The sequence below is a fragment of the Aulonocara stuartgranti genome (genome assembly GCF_965226115.1).
Source record: "Aulonocara stuartgranti genome assembly, chromosome: 12".
Taxonomy (NCBI): Eukaryota; Metazoa; Chordata; class Actinopteri; order Cichliformes; family Cichlidae; genus Aulonocara; species Aulonocara stuartgranti.
Genome location: NC_138948.1, coordinates 19,426,313 through 19,449,786, shown reverse-complemented (window position 1 = coordinate 19,449,786; position 23,474 = coordinate 19,426,313). Strand labels below are relative to the sequence as shown.

Here is a 23,474-nt window from a genome sequence, read left to right as displayed (position 1 = left end):
CTTCCTTTTCCAACATTAATAACACCTGCTAGCATCTGTGAGCGTGTGACCCCACGGCTCTCGCATGCCAACTCTGCAGTGGTGTTGTCAGCGGTTAAAGTTTTAATGAAGTTCATGGAGATGCTGCCCAAAGACTTGGACTATTATGGCACTTTACTGAAGAAGCTCGCTCCTCCACTGGTTACACTCCTCTCTGCTGAGCCTGAGTTGCAGTATGTGGCGCTGAGAAACATCAATCTCATTGTCCAGAGACGGTAAGCCTGAGGAGAGGGTCTCTTTGCCACGTCTTTAATAAACTGTCATATTTCAGTTAGACTCCTTTTTTTTTTTTACTTTGTAAACAAGCAATGTTTAATGTGTCATTGCAGCCCAGAGATCCTGAAGCACGAAATGAAGGTTTTCTTTGTCAAGTACAATGACCCCATCTACGTCAAACTGGAGAAGCTGGACATTATGATTCGCCTAGCATCTCAAGCCAATATTGCTCAGGTAAGAAACCCACATCTATAATGCAGCATTATCTAAGGATGCTCCCAAGAATAAATCTATTTAATAGAATCCAGTGAGTGACACACATCTGTCCTGCTGTAGGTGCTGGCAGAGTTGAAGGAATATGCCACTGAGGTGGATGTGGACTTTGTGCGTAAAGCGGTCAGAGCCATTGGCCGCTGTGCCATCAAAGTTGAGGTAAGCGAAGGTGATGTCATCAGACCCTTCATTGGTTAAATATTTGTGTTAGCTACATAGTGAATGCCTAGGTTTGTGTGTTCACTTCGCTGGTAGTTGAAGATCACAGTGCTGTAAATAGTTAATCTACTTGCCACCAACCAGTAAGACGGAGTTTCAAACACAAGGTGGTGCTGTCATCATGGCATTGTTATGTGTTAGTTCCTCAGACAAATTGAACTACAGCTTATTAATATTTCCATTTTGGGGAAGTATGAGTATCCAGCACAGGATTCAATAGAACCTGTTACCGTTGACATTTAAAATGTGGTTTCATTGTGAAGTGAAATTAATCTTCAGTAAAACCAATGAAATCATTTTCTGCGCACTACACAGATGTTATCTAGCACTGTGCATCAGGAAATATTCATGACTGTTTAAAAAAAGAAATCCAAAACAAACAAAAAGCAAGTGTTGATGAACCGCTCTGCTGCTTCATGCTGTGCTAGTATGACTTGGTGGAAGTCCTGCTTTAACCACTTGCAGGCTGCAATTTCACCATAGACCCCACACTCTGTATTCTCCTGCTCTCCTCTTTCCTCTATTCTAACCCTTTCTACTCCATTGCTGATTCCACGGCTGTCAACTCGGTTCTGTTAGCACCTCGCACAGAGAGCAAACATCAAATCCTGTGTCAAACTGACTCAACCTTCATGTCAAGGATCATCACTGGTGATGAGAGCTGGGAATCTGGCTGTGACCCAGAGACCGAAGAGCAGTTTTCAGTAGAAGAGCCCACACTGTCACAGCCTGAAGGCAGTGCATCAAGTCCAGAGTAACATGCCAGCATATTAACATTCATAGAGTTGTACACCATGAATTTGTCTCCTGGGATCCAACTGTCAATGCAAAGTTCTGCTAAAATGACCTGAGGTGTCTGAGGGACAACTTTCAGCAGACACGAGCTGAGCTGTGGTACATAGCATTGCTCATGCAATTGTGCACCCACCAACACAGTGACCACCCACTAACCCTAACCCGAAATAAAATCTTCTTTTAAAAAATGTACTGTTTAGACACAGTGGATGAGATCCAGCATGTTTAGAGTGAGACTTTCAGGGAGTAATACAAAAGTAGCAGGACTGTAGAAAGCGATGTGTCAAGGCTCAAGGAGATGGCCTTCAAGAGAATCTCATCCACATTAAAATCAAGTACACTTTTTTTTTTTTTTTTTTAAACAAGAACACTTACTGAACTACTTAATCTGCACACCAGTCATTTTTTTCTCTCTCTCTCTCTGTTTGTTAGCAATCAGCCGAGCGCTGTGTCAGCACACTGCTAGACCTCATCCAGACTAAGGTCAACTATGTGGTGCAAGAGGCCATTGTGGTCATCAAGGACATCTTCCGCAAGTACCCTAACAAGTAGGTTTCTTCTTGGACATGTTTGTTTTCACATTTTCCACTTTACTTAAAACTCTCTCTGTGTTTATATGAATAATCCTCACATTTATCAAATGTATGACAAAGACTTATAACCCTTATTTACATATGCTGTTATGCACATGTAGTCACCTCATCATTCATTTCCTCTTGATCTTTAAATAAGCAATGAAAACCTTTTGATCATAAAGACAAAGTGTTTCCCTCTAAAAACCTGCTTGCAGTCGACGGTACTTGATTGTACCTGGCTCAAAGGGTATGTTGGTTTGTCTGGAGTCCAACTTTGGCTGTGGATTCAGGGGAGTACCTACACAGCTGCAAGGCTGTGAGCCTCTAAGGGAGCAGCTTTGCAATGTTTCCACATCAGCATGCCTTGTGCGTTGAGCGACACGAGTCACTGCCCAGGACAACCTTTGGATTTTCTATTAATTAGGCATTTGTGCTGTAGCATTTTTTTTTTAATGAAAGCAATATGTAAATGGACTAAATTATTATCAAGCATTTTATGCAGATCAGAAATTCACCAACCACTGCAGAAAACTTCATAGTTTGGCATGTTGCCTGCGAAAGACAAGGAAACAGAGCTAAAAGGAGAGTGAATAATACATTTACATTTGTCAGGGTGCCAGAAAACACGACTCCAAAGCAGTGTTAATGTTGTTCTATGTCTGCTGGATATGAAAGTAGGCAGTTATTTGCTACCACGTATTACAAGCCAGACAAGTGGTTGTTTGATCAGATTTTATTATAGTTGTTCTAAGAAAATAACTGCAATTTGCATTTTGTCAGTCTTGCGTTTAAGTGTCTCTGAATCTGATGCACTGATGCTTTGTGTCACTGTTTGCAGGTACGAGAGTGTGATTGCCACTCTGTGTGAAAATCTGGACTCTCTGGATGAGCCGGAGGCGCGTGCCGCCATGATCTGGATTGTAGGAGAGTACGCTGAGCGCATCGACAACGCTGATGAGCTGCTGGAGAGCTTTTTGGAGGGTTTCCACGATGAAAGCACTCAGGTGTATTTAGGAGGGTGTGGGGAGGTTGTTATTTGAAAAAGTCAATATTTAATGGAAGCTGCAGTAATAATTTGCCATCAGTGCTGGGAGTAACAGATGCGTCCTTTCAAGCAGGAAATCATTAAAACCACTGGTTAGCTGTAGCAAAGGATGAGAAAGCATAAACCATTTTGAAAGTACCAGAGACCTTTTTTTCTTTTTAGTGAGCTTGCTCAATGATTAAAATAAGAAAAAATAAAGAAACAGTGGAACAAAATTTCTTGTGACTAACCGTGATTAATGAGAAGGCTTTACAATATTTCAGTGTGTCACTTCTTATATGTGGCTCAGGGGCGTATTTGTTGAAACGCCAGCCTTTACTCTGAAGATCTTTCTGCCACAGCTCACTGTCGGATTACACAGCTTTGCTTGGTGTTAGACTCTCCCTAAGTAATTGATTGATTCCCATATTATTGCCTTGGAAATATATTCCATTTTTATTATTGACTGATGAAGGAAAAAGGACACGTTAAGCGCACTTACTCATTGTGTATTCTGTGAACATTACGCAGACCTAACACAAGGGACTGTATTGTCTGAGCTAACCAGTCAGATATTAAACAATTTGTTTTTTGTGCTGTGCAGTGCATGTATAAAATAGTCTTAAACTATTTACTGCTAGAAAGGTGTGTCATTTATGTAAAACATGTTAAAACCTCACTGCGTGTCTTAAACTGTCGCACAGTGTTAAGGTACATCTTAATGATCATTTATTCACTTGCTTTTAAAAGCAGTGCGTGAGCATTTGTAACACATTTGGTGTTCTCACTGGCCTCTAGGTGCAGTTGCAGCTCCTGACTGCAATCGTCAAATTGTTCCTGAAAAAGCCAACGGAGACCCAAGAGCTGGTGCAGCAGGTGCTAAGCCTAGCCACACAGGTGAGGGGGGGCGGGGGAATAAGCAGTCTACGTCATACATGCTATTTTTCCTGTCAGCGCATCCTTTATTGTCTGCTTTTTGAACTTTGTTGCTTATTTCTTTTTTCTTTTAGTTGTGTCATTTAAACGTTATTAAAAGGGGCTTCCTATTTCTGTTCCAAAATCCAGACCTTTTATAATCCTCTCACAGATTTACATTTATTCATTTATTTTTATTTTTCCAGTACTTGTGTATACTATTGGCAAACATGCAAAAAAGAAAATGGTAATTTCACCCCTAAGTCCAATTTTTATGCACACAAACATTTTTTTTTTCTTGTAAAAGGCTAGCAGAAAGCAGCAATGTAGAGACGATGTGCCTCGCAACTTCAGAGAATGAGTATATTGGCTATTCACTGAAGTAACTTTTAAGCTTACTTGATTTTCTTAGAACCCTGGGAACTTTGTGCTTTTCTATGCTGAGAAAAAAAGTACAGTGTCAGATTGCCTCATACATTATCCAAATCTTACCACTACCCTAAGGCAAACTCCGTTTTTGATATCTTTGTATAACTTCTGGGCCAAGACAGAGTCGAACATTAAGTATTTATTAAACATACAACATAAAGACATTCCTTATGACTCATCCCTTTTTCACAGGACTCTGATAACCCAGATCTAAGAGACCGAGGCTACATCTACTGGCGTCTGCTCTCCACAGACCCTGTGGCTGCCAAAGAGGTGGTTCTGGCTGAGAAGCCGCTGATCTCTGAGGAGACAGATCTGATTGAGCCTACACTGCTGGAGGAACTTATCTGCCACATTGGTACTCTGGCCTCTGTCTACCACAAGCCTCCCAGTGCCTTTGTTGAGGGCAGCCGCGGAGTTCAGCACAAGAGACTCCCTGGCAGTACTGAATCGTGAGTCATAGACTTTAATTACTTTGACACTGCAGGCAGAGGGCTTAGTTTACTTGAGTGGAACTGCCCTCTTAACTATGGTGTTTTGCTTTCAAGAAAATCTGCTGAGTATAACTTGCATATAGTGCCAAGCTGTGGAGCATTTCTTTGTTTGTTCCTTCTTTCGGATGTAATTCATTACATCCATCTACCATTATTCATATGAACTCGATTGAGTTTTATCAGGAGTTTAATGACAAATTAGGGGCTTCATAATAACCAAAGTTGTCATAATGCATATGGCTTAAACATCATTCCCCCCCCCCCCCCCTTGCTTTTACCAGTGGGGAGAGTGAGAGCCCTGACACAGCTTCTGCTGCTGCAGTTTCTGATGCCCCTCCGGCTGTCATCCCATCCCAGGGAGACCTGCTGGGAGATCTTCTCAATCTCGACCTGACACCTCCCACCACCACTGGACCACCACCACCAGCCTCTAGTGGCATGCAAATGGGTGCTATGGACCTTCTTGGAGGAGGACTTGACAGCCTGGTATGTCTTCTGAACATGATTATTTAAGTGAAATTGAAAGGCTGTTTATTTCACCCAGAGGTTTAACATTAAAGACGCCCAGTAACGATAACAGGGGGCCAAGCAGCCATGTAACATGCATACAAGCCGCTTCTGGTAAACAATTGAAGTGAATGTTGGTGCACTAAATGGAGAAGTGTTGACTGATTCTTTCCACAAAGTTTTATGGCTGTGCCTCAACTGTAACCAGTAGGTTGCAGCTGAAGATCCATTTATGCGAAAAACAGGGAATCACTTTGATAAAGCCAAGTTTATCAATGCTCATGGCTACTTTTGACATACTGGATTTTAAGAAGTTTCAAAACATTTTTACAGGCCATTTTTTTCCAATTGGGACAGATCCAGGCACATTCAGATTTTTCAAAATCTCAGTGTTTGATATATTGCCACCAGACTTGATGTATGGACTCTCCATGTCATCTGAAAGTTGTCTGACCACTGATAGAACAACACATTAATAACAGGGGGGAAAAATTGACATGATGAGCTCAAGTTGCCATGGCGACTGCTTGGCCTCCCCCTCATCACTGCTTGCAGCTATTGTATCCTTGTATTGTGTCCTTTTCTACCTTTTGGTGCCTTTTTTCTTTTGACTCTTGTATTTATTCCCTTTGTTCAATGCTGCACCTGCAGATGGGGGATGAGTCTGAGCCGGTAACTACGTGGAAGGGGAGGGCTTAACATTTATAAACCATATCAGGCCATTATAGAATATAAAAACAGTTTTATTATGTTGTTGTTTTGTTTTGTTTTGAGAATGTACCTAAATCTCTTCATTCATCATTATCATCTTTATTGTCCTGATATATGTCGTAAACATGATGTCAAATCCTTAAGTCCATCTCTGGGCTCTGTGATGTCTCATCTTTCAATCAGCCGCCCATTCCCCTGCGGATGGACACTCCTCAGTCACCTCAGCTCCCACATCAATCCCCATCGCCCCCAGATTACAGCCCCACTGAGGTTGGTCCAGGGGACCGTGCTGGACCACTAAAGGCCAGCACCAGTCTTGAACCCTTCTCTTGTCCCCTGTTGTGCCACCGTGTCCCCTCTGAATAGTCATCCCACAGTGATATTAGTCTGTTTGCACTTTGCACTGTCAGTCCCCCCCCCCCCCCACCCCCCACCCACACTCCCTGTAGGTGAGATTTTAATGACTCACACCTGTGTTTTTGGTCAAATTTCTTTCCGTGCACAGTAGTTTAGCTTTGTCACAGTGTGAAGTCGCAATGACAGTACACCTATTTATTGAGCAGCAGTTTAACAAAAAGCTCTTGGATTTCAACAACCAGTAGGCAGAACTTGTGGATGGTAAAAAGTGAAGTACATAAAAGGAGTCTTACTGTTCTTTTATCTCCTTTTTGCTGTTACTTGATATAATGATATAAACCCCATAGCTGTCATCATTCACTGAAAGACATTTTAGACTTCCACCCCCCACCCCTCAATCCACCTCTTTAAACTTGTCAGAAAATAATTTAATACTGCACTAAATAACTTCAATTACTTCTGTGCTTTTTCATTCTGCTCAGCTTGGAGGAGACCTTGGTGGAAGTCCTGCTGTAAGTCATTTTTCAGAATTGTTGTTGGCCTTTGATTGCTCAGTACAAAGTGACATTGAATGTGAACATGTTGCTGTGTAACCCACAGATTGGGGCTGGTTTTGGTGCTCCCCCAGCTGCAATGCCAGCCTCTTTCAGTGCCCCTGTCAGCGGCGGTCTGGATGACCTGTTTGATCTCGGAGGGGGAGTTGGTATGCCTATGGGAGCCTACAGCGCCCCCAAAACTGTAAGTTTATATAAGCTGGGGAAAGATAAAAAAAAAAACAAAAAAAACAGAAGAGATCCTTCAGAAAATAAATGATCTTGTCTCTGTTAAGGTTTGGCTTCCAGCTTTGAAGGCCAAGGGCTTGGAGATATCAGGCACTTTCGCCCGCCGTTCTGGGGTCATCCAAATGGAGATGACCCTCACCAATAAAGCTATGAGTGTCATGACTGATTTTGCTATACAGTTTAACAGAAACAGGTAAGACCAGCTAATAATCCGTACAGGGTTTTCACAAGATTGAAGCTTGATACGATAGACCTTGAGCAAACCCTGCAATGGATGCTCATGTTTGCCTTTTTCTCTTCTTTGTCTCGCTTAAGCTTTGGTCTCGCTCCAGCTGGTCCACTGCAGGTTCTAACTCCTCTCAGCCCAAACCAGAGTATTGAAGTGACTCTTCCCCTCAATACTGTGGGACCTGTCATGAAGATGGAGCCTCTTAACAACTTGCAGGTATAACCTTCACTTGTGTTCATTTCCCCTGAATTATTTATGACATTGCTACTTTTTGTTTTGCTTGAAATGACAGTGTTATTCTGTCCTTGCTTCTGTATTCGTTTTCCATGAATCCAAACTTGGCTGAACTTTTCAGCGTCACAGTGTGGCAGTAACATAAGCTATCAAACACATGACTGGTGTCGAGAACAAATCGGAATAAGTGGTTACATATTTCCACTGTTTTTGAATTTTCAACACTTTATCGTCCTGAAATTTGACTTTATATTATGACACCCATTGCATAGATTCAGTAAGTTTAAATGGATTTGGCATGGTTATTTAAGGTTTTTCATAATTAAACAGAAACATTACTCGGCTTAATCTGTCAAATTCTAAATTAAAGTTCACAAAATTTTAACTTATGAATCATTTAACCTGATATATCCAGTGGACTTCACATTGTCTTTTGAGGCACTGACCCGAAGATATGACCATATGTTCTAACTGATTAGTCAAGCTATACTGCTGAATTCCCACACTGTAAACTGTAATGTGATTAAAGCGTAAAACAGACTTCAGAGCCATAATGATTTGTTGAAAATGTTAAAAAAAAAAAAAAAAAAAACCCGGCAGAGCCTGTCTGTTTCTTGATTAGGGCGGCTCTTTTAACTGGCCAGCATGGTGGATGGGTGCTGTGTGCAGCTGGAGAGGGAAGATAAGAGCGCCTTAGGGGGCGATGGAGGTGGGATTGGTCATTAGCGGTCTCACAGCACATGGCTCTTTTGTTTCTCCTGGCCTCAGTAGCCTCGCTAACCTTTCTGCGGTGCTGCCTCACGGCCCCGCTTTGATGGTTACTGTTGTGGGTTTGACATCTCCTGAGATATGTGTTGTATTTTGTTGTGATGAAGGTGTCACATAATATTCCGAGTGCTCTTTTAACTATTTACGTGTCGAAGCAGTTTGTTTCTTACACTCGTACGCTGGCAACATCTGGACACAGCAGTTAACTGAGTCTCATCCAAATAATAATAATGCTGCAGTGGAGACTTTACCTGAAAAATGGCAAGCTACTCCTGCGTCTTTTTGTCCATAAAAGGGGACTTTACAGAGCTGGAAACTATTGTGCTGCCAGTAGATTAACTTGAAGGCCGTGTAATAATGTGTCAGATACTATTAGACTGGAAGTTTGTTTTTTCTTTATTTCATTTCTCTACAGTAGATGTCAGACCCCCTCATCTTGGGCATCTAACCCTTTTTAATAGACCGCTAGATCACAAATGTTCAGAATGGAGCTTTGTGGTCTTTTTTTTTTTTTTTTTTTTTTTTTTTTGTGCTGTCCTGTGTTGCACTCAGGAATAAGATGCCCTGTAATGAATAATTCATGAGCCATTCTTCTGCCATGCTCTGTTTGAACTCGCTGTTCTTCTTTCAGCACCTCTTTGTTTAACAGCCCGATCAGTATCACTGGCTGACGCTTGTTACTTCGTGTGCTCGCTTTCAACCACAAGTCGCTAGAGTGTTTCTGTGTCCTGTAGTTTTTCCTTGCATAGACTATGAATTGTCTGTTTAAAGCCTGTGGCCAACACATTTTTTTTTTTATAATTTTATATGTGGTTGTTGTTTTGGACAGTTTTCAGATTTTATTTTTAACACTGTCTTCTGTTGTGATCTTTCTCATTTTCATGTTTATTTATATCTTGTTGTAAATCATATTTCAAGGCTGTTTGTAGACTGTTAATTTGATTATATTTAGATTTTTGGTGATAAGGTGAGGGTCCAGTTATGAACACGACTTTTAGTAATGATGTTATAAAGTGGAGTCCAAAAGTTGTTTTTTTTTTTTTTTTCTTGTATTTCTATGTCCACCTGCCAGTAGTGGGAGTTTGGTGCTTTAGGAAATGTTCAGGTGGATGTGATGTGCTCATTAAAAGTTGAATCAAGTACATAAACTAGCAAATATTCCTTGGTTGCTATAAAAATAGCTCCTTTTCAAGTTTCCAGGCTTGTAGCATTGTGATAGTGAGAAATGTGCCTTCAGAACTAAGTGAAAGTGTCAGAAGTCAATTTGTTATTCTGAGAGATGAGAGGATTTCTCTGTGTCAAGTCATGTCTGAAAGTTTCTGAGGGGGTCGTGCATTACACTACTCTAAAACAGGGTGCGGAAACTGGATCAGTTTCATCCAAAGCATGGTGAGACGCAGCGTAAGTGAGCACACCATCACAAGATCAACAAATCAAGTTTTGTTTTTTGTTTTTGTTTTTTTGTTTTTTTTCACTGAGAGGTAGAAAAGCAACTTCAGCACTGATGCAGAATTTCCTGAATAAAGAATAAAAGGCTTGAAAACTTGTGTCAAAACAAGGCTGTCTAGTACTCAGATGTTTTGCAGCTTTAAAACATTTGTCAGGAAGAAAAACAAAATCAAAACACTCGGTTAGCTTAGAAATAGCAGTGGAAGGAAAAAAAATACTATTTGCTATTTACCATTTCCACATTTGTGGCTGTGACAGAGGAGTGTATGTAAAGAGAGAAACCCTGTGGGCTGCATCTGTGTAGTTAAGGATTTGTACTGCTGCAGCCATAACCCACCTTAGATGTTTTCCACAGTGATCTGAAGACCAAGCAACGGTCCCCGTCCTGGACCTTCCTCCTTTGTCATGTTATGTAAACTCCTGAACATTTGCGGGTACTTGAACACTGAGGAAGCGAAGCCTCGGTGTGCTATCAAAAACGACTCTTTGTATCATTGTCAGATCACGCTGGGATAAAATGGTTTATCCGCTTTGAGCAAATGTGTCCATTTCCAAGTGGCTCCAGGGCTGCTGTCATTAAAGTAAAAGGAGGCAAACTAATACGTGGTTATTCTGAAAATTGGAGATGGAGCTTTTCAGTAAAATTGTTAAGCTGGTATTAACATTTTGTAATGAAACATTAAGGATTAAATTTGAATCAAATTCTTAATAGGAGCAGTGGCCTCAGACTGTTGGGCTCCACCGTGTTAATACCTCCGTATTTGTGTTTTTGAATGCACAAGTTATCGTAACAACTTTAGCTGGTTATTTAGTAAACAGTGCACATAAGCAGTAATGGCCATCCTTGGAGGGCACTTGGAATGTAATTACTCATGTAATGCTTCATGCTTGTCCTCCCTTCCCCCTCTTTCGATGTAATCACTCTTGCAGGTGGCTGTTAAGAACAACATTGACGTATTCTACTTCAGCTGCCAGTACCCCATCAGCATGCTGTTTGTAGAGGACGGGAAGATGGGTGAGTGTTCCTTGGCAAAATCTCTTCACTTAAAAAGGCCAAAGCCCATCTGACGTCAGTGATAGACACGTACGTTAGTGTTTGAGTGAAGGTGACTGTTCGGCGCATGTGAAGCAGTCAGTGACGTAGATGTATGCAAGTGTCCAGCTGCTTGAACTCACTCACATCTCGGGGCTGCACAGCTAGTACTCCTCGATTGCACACCAGTGATATTTTCTGCCTCTTTTTTTCACGTTTTGTTTCTTGATGTCATTTGATTTATTCTGTGAAAACGTGTTGGCATTTCTCTCTGTGGAGCTTTCTGATGGGGCTAGCAGCAGGACTGCAGCCAGAGGCTGAGATTTAATGCTCCAGAGCCTGAACAACAACAGGAAGTCTTGTGCTAAGCTGCTCACTCATTACTTGGACTTTTTGTTTTTTTTCCCCTCTTTAATGCAGTATGTACATTTTCCTTTACGAAAAAATCGACTATGCTTTCAGATGTGCATTTGATTGTGTGCTCTGACAATGCACTCATCACTAATTATATCTCCTCCTCCACAGAGCGGCAAGTTTTTCTTGCTACATGGAAAGACATTCCTAATGACAGTGAGGCCCAGTTTCAGATCAAAGACTGTCATCTCAGCTCAGGTAAGAAGGATGGTTGGAGAATGGAGAGTGCACTTGCTTAAAAAAAAAATCCTATCCAGACATATTCAGTAGCTTCTGTAGCCAGCACAGTCCACAGCTCAGAATCAGATCCTCGGTAATGAAGCAAATTGTATTTGATGGGAACTCATCAGCTGCAGTCCCTATTTATGTGTGATAATTTAGTTTTACACAAGTGTGAGAGCAGCTGAACTGGAGAAGAATTCCTAATGATGGCCTAATGGAGATTTTCCCCCCCAAAGATTAAATTTCATCCTGATGAACATAGAGAGAGCATTTCATGTCCTGCTTGGGCACAAGAGTGAGACGATGGCTGAGGGGAAAATTCTAAATGAGTGGCTGCGTCTCTGTTGCACTGACAGCCTGGAGTGAAATTTTAAGAAATGGAAATAAAAGAAATCCGTAATGATTTGGTGCGTTTTAATAATGGTTTTAGTCGCTGATCGTGGCAGAAGTCAGTGAGTAACTCCATATTAAGTAATTGCTAAACTAGATTAAACCTGCAATTTAAGAGTGTTTCATTATGCTTCCTCTACAGATGCAGCCTCTAACAAACTGCAGGGTAGCAACATCTTCACCATAGCCAAGCGCACAGTGGACGGTCAGGACATGCTGTATCAGTCCATGAAGCTCACCAATGGCATCTGGGTGCTGACTGAGATGAGGGTGCAGGCAGGAAACCCAGTCTACACAGTGAGTACTGCTGCCCTGCTGCCTGTGCTGTGGTACTTACTCATGACCAGGAATATGGCTCCTTTCAATATTTTGATGTTGACAGTAAATTATCACAACTACAGCATATTCATGGGCATTTTTTTTCTGCTAAAGATGGTCCTTGTAACCTGTTCTGGGATAACATAATAATAATAATAATAATAATACATTTTATTTATAGGCGCCTTTCAGACCCTCAAGGTCACCTTACAGTAGCACGTAAACAATACCATAAAAAACATAAGAAAAATGTGTATATATATAGCAAACATGGTAGATAGAATCTAGACACAAACAGTCATAAAAGTCTAAAAGCAAATATAAAAACTGAGCAAGGTAAAAATGGCCTAAGACAGATCAGGTGTATGCAATTCTAAACAGATGGGTTTTGAGTAGTGATTTAAAAGTGGTGAGATGGTGTGTGTGGTCCGTAGAGCAAGTGGAAGTGCATTCCAAAGTCTCGGGGCAGAACAACTAAAGGCTCTGAGTCCCATGGTAGTCAGGCGAACAGGTGGAACAGACAGAAGGGAAACTGAAGAAGAGCGGAGTGTATGAAGGGGTGAGTATGTATGGAGAAGATCGGATAGATATGGAGGAGTAAAGTCATGAAGCTCCTCAGAGACAAATTGACATGGAGGTGAACTGGGAGCCAATGGAGCTGTTTAAGAACAGGCGTTATATGTTCAGTGGATCTAGTTCTGGGAATAATACGAGCAGCTGTATTTTGAACCAACTGCAGTTTATGGAGGGATTTATGAGGTAAACCATAGAGAAGAGAATTACAGTAATCCAGACGAGATGTGACAAGAGCATTGACAAATATGGCGGTACTGTGTGGTGTGAGTGAGGGACGAAGGCGGTTAATATTACGGAGAAGAAAGTAGGAAGACTGAGTGATATTATTTATATGTGCTGTGAAGGACAGAGTGCTATCGAGAATGACACCAAGACTCTTAACCTGAGGGGAGGGTGTGACAACAGAGTTATCAGTGGATAACGAAAGACTGGTTGGAACTGTAGTCAGTTTTGATCTGGTGCCTATTAAAATGAATTCTGTTTTATTGCCAAAGTTGTGAGAAAACCAGACCTTGATTTCACTTAAACAGTCAGAAATGGATGTGGGTGGGAGAGTAGCTGTGGGTTTGGAGGATAGGTAGAGCTGGGTGTCATCTGCAAGCAGTGAAACTGGATGTTATGCTTCCTAAAAATATTACCTAGGGGTAGGAGATGGATGATAAAAAGTAAAGGACCCAGGACAGAGCCTTGGGGTACACCGGAATTAACTGGAGTAGATACTGATCTGTGAGGGAGTAATTGAACAAACTGTGAGCGGCCAGAGGGATAAGAAGTAAACCAGGCGAGTACTGTACCATTGATGCCAATAGATGCTAATCTGTGAAGGAGGATGCAGTGGGAGATGGTATCGAAAGCTGCTGTAAGGTCAAGGAGAATGAGGATGGATATAAGTCCAGAATCAGCTGCAAGCAAAAGATCATTGGTGATTTTTACTAGGGCTGTTTCTGTACTGTGACATGAACGGAAGCCGGACTGAAACTGTTCGTACCAGTTATTTCCAATGAGATGATGATGAACCTGTGCAGCCACTATCTTTTCAAGAATTTTTTTCTAGGAAAGGGAGATTTGAAATTGGCCTGAAATTATTTAGATTGGAGGGATCTGAACCATTCTTTTTCAGTATTGGAGTTATTATTGCAGTTTTAAGAGAAGAAGGAACAGAACCAGATATAAGAGAGGAGTGTACGATATTAGCAATCAGTGGGGCAAGAGACGGGAATGAGAGTTTAACAAGATTTGTTGGCAATGGATCAAGTTTACATGATGATAACTTTAAGTTAGTAATTATGGAAGATAGCTGAGTTATTGTGGGAAGTTCAAAATTGGATAGAGAGGATGACAGTTGAGAAGGACAAAAAATGCAGATAGAACAATTGACCATTTCACAGGACGAGGGCAATTGTTGATGAAGATTCTCAATCTTGGTGTAAAAAAAAAAAAAAACAAACAAAAAAAAGAAAAGAAAAAAATCCATAAATTTGTTGCAAACTGTGGCAGAGCATGTATGTATGGCAAAGGTATCTGGGGGTTTAACAATATTATGCAATATAGAAAACAAAGTGCGAGTGTTTCCTTCAGCAGATTCAATAACAGAGGTGTAGTAAGCAGGTTTAGCATGATGAATAGCTTCTTCATAGTGTTGTATATGACTGAGATACATGTCCTTGTGAATAGTAAGTCCTGTTTTCCTGGAGAGACGTTCTAGGCGGCGTCCAGTAGCTTTAAGTTGGCGAAGTTCAGATGAGTACAATGGCGCAGAGTGAGAGAAAGAAACAGTTCGAGTTGCACCAATTAAAAAATAAAAACATGTAAATTGTATGCTAAATGACCTATTTTACTTTTTTTATTTATTTTTTTTATTCATACTTGTTGTCACATAATGTTTTTCAAATTTACTTTGGTTCATTTAAAAGAAGCATTTACAGATTTTAAAGAACTGCTTGTTTCATACACAGTAAGGCAGTATTATACAAGCTAATTTGACTAAAAAATAGTCCTATTCCCCAGATATTCTAAGCTTTGTTGGAAATTTGATGGTGCTGTAAATGTCCCATTTTCTAAACAAGCTCTATTATTACATTTATTCACATTAACATTATTGGGCAGCTGTAATTGATGCCCTCCATAATAACTGAAAATTCCCATTTTGTTATGTTTTGAAATATTCATAACTGATGAATCAGACAGACTTGTCTATCAGCCACATCCTGAATTCTCACAGTCATAAATAACGCCGTAAAGAGTGAATCCTCCGATTTGCACTTTTAGCAGAAATTAAAGCCCGGTTAGAAAATTAAATCGGTATGATGGAGTTAAATAATAGTGGGCACTGCATATTACAGATGGAGACAAATGACATTAATATCAGATCTGACCAAGCAGAGATGTGACGGGGATTAATGTGAAGTACTGAGCAGTCGATGTGCACTAGGGACAGGGATTGGATGGCGATGTGTGGTAGTGGGAGAAGTTTGCCTTCGGGCTTCCTGTCAGACAGCTTTTTTGCTTTTTTGCTTTTCTTTTTTTTTCACTTGTAGTTTGATTTAGGTTAGGCAACAAAACCGCTCGGGCGGGTTCAGGAAAAGATTGGTTTGGGGCAAAATACACCGTTTAAAACTACGTCTGACCGACACGAACCGGTCTGAGGGAAGGAAACTTCTCTGATGTGCGTGGAGGGCTGTGGAAAAACACTGGCTATGACTTACCCGTGGTGACTCATCTGTGTGCGCATACATGTGTTGTTGTGCAGTTGTAGGGTTAATTGTTTGTGTGCTGTGTTGTTGCATGTGTCTTGCTTTGTCAGCACGCTGCAGTCGCCACTCTTGATGGATTGTTTTTTGGCTTAGAAATTCTGTATAACTCGCCTAGAACGATGACCTTGGTGTGACTCTCCTCCCTGCTCATCACTCAGTCTGCTTTCAGGTCATGTTTTATGTATAAGGTGGCATTAACTGTCTTTTTGTTTTCTTCTGTCTAGACTAGGCAATTTGTTAGTTGCGTTAAAGTCTCAGAATTTTGAGGTGGTTTTACACCCACCACGGTTAAGCCTCTTTGGTCAGATCACATCCTGATGTGATACAGGACAAAATGTGACTGAAACGGGGAAAGCAGAAGGGCTTTGTTTTCTACCTTGTACCCTCTGATCTCCACATGGTTTCTCGGTGTGACTGTAAGTGCTTTTAACAAACGTATATTCAGCAACGATAGGACCAGACTTTAAAGTAAACCACACGCACAGTATGTATCCTGACGTTCGTCCCTCGGAGCGACTGCCTGCTGCACGGGCCCTGCGCTCTCTTGGCACAGAACATTAAAGCCAAGCTGCCAAAGCCTTTTGTCGGCAGCTATTTTTAGACCCGAAGAAGCAAAGCCGTAACACTGTTTTCTGGGTTCTATTGCACGTCTGAAGATGAGACATGAAACTGTTCTAATTCACTGACATTAGTAGACACGTATGGTGACATGCTTGAGTTTTGCTGCTGCTTACACATGCAGTTTTTAAGGGTTGAACATAGCTGCCCTATTTTCCTCCTATCTTAAAAGTTGATTAGCTTCAGCTCTTCTATGACGCTGTGTCCCAATTCCACATCCCATGCTGCTTCCTGCTCGGTTTTATTCTACGCTTCACTAACAATGGAAAAGTGAGTAAATACTGGAAGCCGTGTGTGTGGAACAGTGTTTTTTACATAGTGGAACAGTGCTAAGAAGTGCTGAAGTGTCCTACACAAGCCTAGGAATGATTATGAGCACTAAAGAAAATCTACCTGCAAATTGGCAGCATTGTAAATGTAGCATTTGAGCTGAGGGTAGCACATTAAGGTGTTAATTCTTTATATGAGCAACATCACAGTCTATTGTGTGTTGTCAAATTGTTTTCAGAGTGTATTTTGCCATTATGGCAGCTGTGGATTTAGGAAATTGTCTGTCGCTCCCAGATTTCATTAGCCTGGGAATCAGACAAATCTGAGAGCTCATGCTTCATTTTCGCTGGCACAGTGTGTCTCGCCCCCTCACCCGTTCACTCAGATTTCCACTCACTGTTACCAGTAATGGTGGCCTAATTATAGCCATTTTTGATAATGCGAGGTGGCTTTTATTTGATGACCAGCATCTTTGCATGCTGCATCTTGTTTGTTTTTCCATCGCCAAGTCCCGTGTCATACGTTTGGCTGCTCTCAGTGTTGTACATTGGTCCGCTTCCTGCATTTAGGTCCGTGTTTGTTGGCAGTGCAAGTTCAAAACTGAACTGAGATCCCAAACAGGTTTGTACCTGCGTTTCTCATGCGACACCAAGCTGACGTTCTCATTTGACTCTCTCAGTTAGGCTCGTGTACACTTTACCGTATTTACAGTGGCGAATAGGGATGCTGCTCATCTTTTTGACATCACGCATGGTCTTATCTGCCATGTCCTGTCCCCATGGCAACAATGTGACCAGTGTTGTGGGCTGACTTTTTTTTTTTTTTTTCTTCTACCCACCACTTTAGCTGGTAAATCTGAGGGGTTTTGGTAAATAGAGAAGTCTGCTGAAAACGAAACACGTGAGCAGTTTCTCAACATAAACGTGGATGAAGAGTTTTCTTAAAAATCTCTAATCAGAATTGAATCTCTAATAGAAGGGTTTGTGTATGTCACTTTGATACCATTATGGGTAGCATTATAAATCAATGCAACAGACTGCTGAATTATTTTGGAGATTTTACATGAATATTGCATCTAAAATCAAATTATTTAGATAGAATTTTATTTCAAACATGCAAAAATAACTGAAATAACAAGAGGAAAAAAACTTAAAAATCATCAAGTTTTCATGTGTATATTTATGTCTACAGAATGTGTGTGCTCGAAAAGGAGTAGGATGAAGTTTACACTTTTCCTCTTCCTACCCCCTTATTTCAAATTTCATTGCTTACAAATCCATATCCAGAATTCAATTTTATTTGATCCATACATGTTTAACTATGTACAAGTCTAACACATCGAACATACACAAATAAAACCGTTTTCAGCACATAAACCAAAACAGTAACAAACTACATTTTTACATAAACTAATCACCCTGTGTTTTTGTTAAGTAGACGTACATTTCAAAGATGAGCTACAGTTTCATTATTTTATTTTTCCAATGCAAAGAACTGCTGGGCACATCTGCACATGCGTTCAGTTCATCTACATCAGAGTGTCAGTGGGGCACGGGCTGCTGGTCTGCTTTTGCTTTGAATGTTTTTGTTTTACTTGTTTCAGACTGTGAATTTGTCAATAAATACTCAGCTCACCGACTCCACTGTTAGAAAAACGGCCTCAGACATTCCCATCTCTCCTGAACCCTCAGTGCAGTCTGGTTTGGGTTTTTATTTTTCATCTCCGGCCTTTTCCCCACACAAACCTGCTACCAGCACACTGATGTAGATTAAATGGGTACATCTTGGAAAACAAAAATCCTCAGACAGTGTTTGTCTTTCTGTGCATTTTTTTCCCCCTATTTTCTTTGAGCTCATGAATGGCTTCCACCATGATGTAACCTTACCTGCTGATTCTGGCCTGTGTGCTATGTTGTATCTGATCATTGTTGTTGATATCTAAAGAGAACCTTTTTTTCTCCTCCGTTTTATTCACACTTATGCAAATATCCAATCTGCTGCTGTTCTGTCTGGGTCTGCCTTCTGTTCTCACTCACAGTCCTCCTCTTACAGCTTTTTGATAAAAATCCATCTATGGAGGATGGATGACATTTGCAGACGTAAGAATTTCCACACATCAATTTGAAATAATCTTCTGCTGAGCTTTTTGAACCTTTGACCAAAACCCCGGCACAACAACTTGGAGTTTAAAGCCCAGTTGTTTTGTTTTTCAGCTCTTTCATATCAAAGTATTTAGACGTGAGCATTTCATACGAATTTCAAACTTAATTGCAACACAACAACAGTTTTACTTTAATGTCGTTGCCTTTGATTGAAGTGGATATGGCACAGTTTGATTAGTGTTCCATGTAAAAATCGTTTTCTTACACTCGCTGGCCAATTCATTAGGTACATCGGTTCAATTATCCATTAATGCGAATATCAATTAGCCAATCACATGACAGCGACTTGACGCATTTAGAAATATAGATGTGGTGAAGACGACCTTCTGAGGTTCAAACTTAGCATCAGAATGAAGAAGAAAGATGATCTGAATGTGGTATGGTTGTTGGTGCCAGACAGGCTGGTTTGAATATTTCAGAAACTGCTGGTCTGCTGGGATTTTCCCACAGAAGCATCTCTGAGATTTGGCTGAAAAATATTCAGTTAGCAACAGTTCTCTGGGCAGAAATACCTTGTTGATGTCGAAGGAGAATTGCCAGACTGTTCGGAGCTGATTAGAGGGCAACAGTAACTCAAATATCCACTCGCTATAACCAAGGTATGCAGAAGAGCATCTCTGAACCTACTATGTATTATAGCAGCAGAAGAGCGCATCAGGTGCCACTCCTGTTCGCTAAGAACAGGAAACTGAGCAGGTTTGCACAGGCTCCTGAAAAATTCCACAATAACTGATGGGGGAAAAATGTTGCCTAGTTTGAGTCTCAATTTCTGCTGCAACATTCAGATGGTAGGAGTCAGAATTTGGTAGAAACAACATGAAAGTGTGGATCCACAGTTCAGGCTGCTGCCGGTGCATTGATGTGGAGGATAGTTTCCCGGCACACGTCGAGTACCAACTGAGCGTTATTTTCAAACGGCCTCCAGATTCATCAGATCTCAGTGCAGTAGAGCAGCTTTGGGATGTCGTGGGATCGGAGATTTGTGTCACGGATTTGCAGCAACTGTGTGACGCTGCCATGTAAATATGGATCAGAAACTCTGACAAATGTTTCCAACCTTTTGTTGAATGTTACTGTTCTTTTAACAACTGTTGCTAACAATGCATCTAACATTTAAACAGTCTCGGTTATTTTAAATAGTTCAACAGTCCACATGCTTTTTGAAGACAGGGTTTTTATCATACTGTATCAGTCTGTCTTTGCTTTGCCTTATTGCAGTGCTGCTGTGCTTCATCACAGCGTAGTGGCTCCAAGTCTCCTTTATGCAGGTTTTACAGCAGATCTGCATCATTTTCAGACTCATTAATTACTCCAAAAAAAGCACATCCTGCTGGTATTTATGCAGTGTTATGTAAAGCCCGAGACTGTCTTGAAGAGCGATCTCCCCCTCTCACTCAGTCCATCAATAATAGACACAAAGATGTATTTTTCTTCCATTTCCTCATCCGATAAAACAAACATTTTAGCAGCAGGCTCTTGGCTGCAGACTCGAACACTGCAGTTTCTCGCAGTTGCTCTCTAACCAGCGGCTTGTTCACAGTGGCTGGAGCTTCTGCGTTTCTTCACATCTTCCTGATAGGAGCGTCTAAATGTTGCCAGCAGCAGCATGCATTAATAAAGAGCCTTGAGTGTACCAGTGCAGCACTGAAGGAGCTGTGCACTGTTACTGCTTCAGCTGACTGCAGCAAGCATTCCACACTCCATCACCTGCCTTTGATATTAATATTCAGAGTCATAGAAGGGGCCTGGTGTGAAATTCCCATCAGTCACTCATCAAATTCATTACTGATCGTTTTAATTATAATAATGGTGCCAAGTGTCAAAGTGTTTGCTGTGTAGTGTTGGTGCACTGAAGAAAAAACAACGGTGAAATGATAAAATGTTAGAAGCTCGGGTCATCCTGTCCTTTTAGAATAAAGCACACAGATCCATTACTCGTATTCAGGTACAGATTTAAAAGCAAAATGTTAAAATGCAGGACTAATCTGGACACGACACTCCAGGATTTAATTACTTATCTTCGAGTGCCGTTTTGTATTTGTCGCTGGAAACTAGAGTCACCTGGGGTCGGCGCTTATCGTAGGCGTGCTCGCCATGTGACCCTTCAGACTATTCCAGCTCCACTCTAGCGGAACAAATGTGATTCTAAGAAATGACAGTGATTAAAGCCAAAAGGCTCGCACTCTGATGATTTGTGAGCGCCGTCAGGGCAAGAAGAATGCAGGTTATTCTCTTCACTATGCCTTTTCGCAGAGACGTGGGGGTTATTAAGGGTTCCACTCGTCTTAGGAGAAAGCGCGGCTGGTTTTCACTGCGCACCAATTAATTAGCAAAACACTTTTTAGATAATTCAGAATCACTGTCTTTTGCAATTATTACACTTTTTTTCTTTATGTGCGTGTGTGTCCGTCCTGCAGCTGCCTTATGCTGCCTGTAAATAGTGTATTTCTGGATCTGAGGAAGTGACATCTGCAGAGTGATTGCAGTAAGATGGGGTGGAGGATGGGGGGGCACTTTGTGAAGCGCCATCTAATCCTAAACCTCCTCCCAGCTGAGACTGACATCAAAGAGAGAAGAAGCCTTCTCTGTTTTCTCCTGAGCGTATATGTATCTATATTTCTGTGTGTACGTCTGTCTGTGCTTTATAAGGCTGAATGTGGGTGGGGGTAGGAGTGGGTGTCATCTGAGGCCTTTTTCCTTATAAGGTGGAAAATTAGGAATTTAATCTTCTATAAGTATAAAAGATGAGGTCATTTATTCACCATAAATCCAGGAATCTGGAGAAATGTTATGTGAAGTTGCCCGATGAAGATATCAGCTGAACGGCAAAGATTTAAGATCAAACAATAAGTTATCGCCTTTTCTGAGGTGCTTTATAGAACCCGCAGCAGGCCTTTAAAAACCTGCTTTTTGTTCATGCGTCAGTCAAAGCACTGCCTGCCAACAGACTGCTTTATAAATCAAATCATGCTCACCCTAACTTGTCTCCTTCAGGTCTCTCTGAAGTGCAGAGCTGCAGAGGTTTCCCAGTGGGTGTTCCAGAGCTACGAGGCGGTGCTGAAGAACTGAACAAACAAGCCCGTGCATCCACCCAGCCGCAGCCCTTGCAGACTACCATCTCTCTCTCATTCTCTCTCGCCTGACCCACGAACCACATCACAGCCTCACGCAGTGCCGGGAGCCGCTTCCCGCTGCGTTCGGTCGGGACACTGCGGTCCTCATGTTACCCAACCATTTCATCAGGATGGTTAATGGGTCTATCGGCCCTTCCTTTCTTGCTTGCTTTCTTCCTTTTTTCCCCTCCAATGCTGCAGAGAGATGTGGTTCACTCTCTTGGCTGCCCTTATCCTGTCCCCATCTTTGTTCACACCACATGCTTCGGTTTCAGGAAATCATCCCACATCCCCTGTTCTCCCCTGTCCGAGCCATCCTTAAACAATCTTTATTCGTTTTTAGGGGTGGGGGGCAGACGGCCGTGAATGTTTCTCTGCATGAGGCTCCTTTATCATTTTCAAGCCCTGCTTTTTTTCTCTCGCTCATATATATATATTGGAGTCTATTTTTAGCACCTGTGATCAGCAGGTGAATCATCACTTTCACCATATTTATTTAGGGGTTAATTTCAATTAAGATGTCAGACAGGAGAGGCTTTGACTGTATTTTAGCTTCTCTCTGGATCTTAATAGAGCCACATAATTACGTCTAAAAAAAACCCATTACACTATTGTTTTTGTCTTTTATAGTTTTCTTTTAGTGTCTGGTTATCAGGGGGCTCGTCGTCTGTCCCCGAAAGCAGAATGTGTGTTTCCGTGTGCATGGAAACTGTGTGTTACTGCGTGTTTAATTTTTCATCAACATCGCAACATTTTATAGACTAGCAGCAGTTGTCCTCGGACTACTCTCTTACTCGGTCATTCCATGGTTAAATTTTTGTTCGTAGTCTTGTTTAGCGCACATGCTGCAAACTGGGAGAGAGGCTCAGGTGGCGAGAGTTTTATAAGTGTCGGCGCTCTCTGCGTCAGCCACCCCGGGCTCTCTGCCACTTTGCTCTCCGTGTATCCACGCTGCAGCTCTCTCGAGGTCCACGCCTTACCTGACATGAAGGCTCAGGTGGAAAATAAAGCAAAACAGCTGATGCCATAGTTTGTAACACTTCTGAGTCACAAACGCACATGTAGGTAGCAGGCAGCGTTCGCTAAAACAAAGCTGGATCAACATGCGGCGTCTCTGTTTGAGCTGCAGGCTCCGCTGATTAATTGGATTCCTTTTAGCGAGCTGTTACAGACTGTACTGGCTCTACAGGATCAGCACGGAGGCTGTGTATTCTGAGTGTGTGTCTTTGTGTGTGATGCAGCTGATACTTATGACATGCTGTACAAAAAAATCAATGTTTAATCAGATGTTTGTTTTTTCATTGTGTGTACATCATTTGAAGAACCATTAAAAGTCTTGATTAATTCACGTGTGTGTGGTTGTTTTGTTTTTTTAAGTAGTTGTATATTGTCACAGATTCCGTTTTAAAAATGCAGATTTTTTTTATTCCCTTTCCTGTTGATGCTGAAGTCCCAGTGTTAAAGGATGTGAAACATTATCTCAGTTTTATTTGCGCCCCCCCCCCCCCCCGGGGGGCCTGGAAATCGATGTGCACCGTTTTCACACACACGCCATAATCGTTGATGACCTTTGCGGCATTCAGCGCTTT

General features: G+C 41.5%; 1 protein-coding gene across 4 annotated transcripts in view; it reads left to right on the top strand.

Moving 5' to 3' along the window:
- Positions 1 to 23,233, top strand: part of ap1b1 (adaptor related protein complex 1 subunit beta 1) — a 28,782-nt gene extending 5,549 nt beyond the window's left edge. For 2 of the 4 annotated variants that reach the window (XM_082553645.1, XM_082553643.1), the window contains exons 7-24: positions 33 to 254; positions 369 to 489; positions 592 to 687; positions 1,975 to 2,090; positions 2,956 to 3,121; positions 3,940 to 4,038; positions 4,678 to 4,937; positions 5,261 to 5,465; positions 6,138 to 6,158; positions 6,381 to 6,467; positions 7,037 to 7,066; positions 7,155 to 7,292; positions 7,384 to 7,529; positions 7,652 to 7,781; positions 10,947 to 11,031; positions 11,575 to 11,661; positions 12,218 to 12,372; positions 21,767 to 23,233. In XM_082553645.1, coding sequence (XP_082409771.1) covers positions 33 to 254; positions 369 to 489; positions 592 to 687; positions 1,975 to 2,090; positions 2,956 to 3,121; positions 3,940 to 4,038; positions 4,678 to 4,937; positions 5,261 to 5,465; positions 6,138 to 6,158; positions 6,381 to 6,467; positions 7,037 to 7,066; positions 7,155 to 7,292; positions 7,384 to 7,529; positions 7,652 to 7,781; positions 10,947 to 11,031; positions 11,575 to 11,661; positions 12,218 to 12,372; positions 21,767 to 21,841 — 2,239 coding nt within the window. In that variant the 3' untranslated portion in view covers positions 21,842 to 23,233. The remainder of the gene's footprint in view (positions 1 to 32; positions 255 to 368; positions 490 to 591; positions 688 to 1,974; positions 2,091 to 2,955; positions 3,122 to 3,939; positions 4,039 to 4,677; positions 4,938 to 5,260; positions 5,466 to 6,137; positions 6,159 to 6,380; positions 6,468 to 7,036; positions 7,067 to 7,154; positions 7,293 to 7,383; positions 7,530 to 7,651; positions 7,782 to 10,946; positions 11,032 to 11,574; positions 11,662 to 12,217; positions 12,373 to 21,766) is intronic. The other 2 variants (XM_082553644.1, XM_082553646.1) reach the window with 2 other exon arrangements.
- Positions 23,234 to 23,474: the final 241 nt, after the last annotated feature.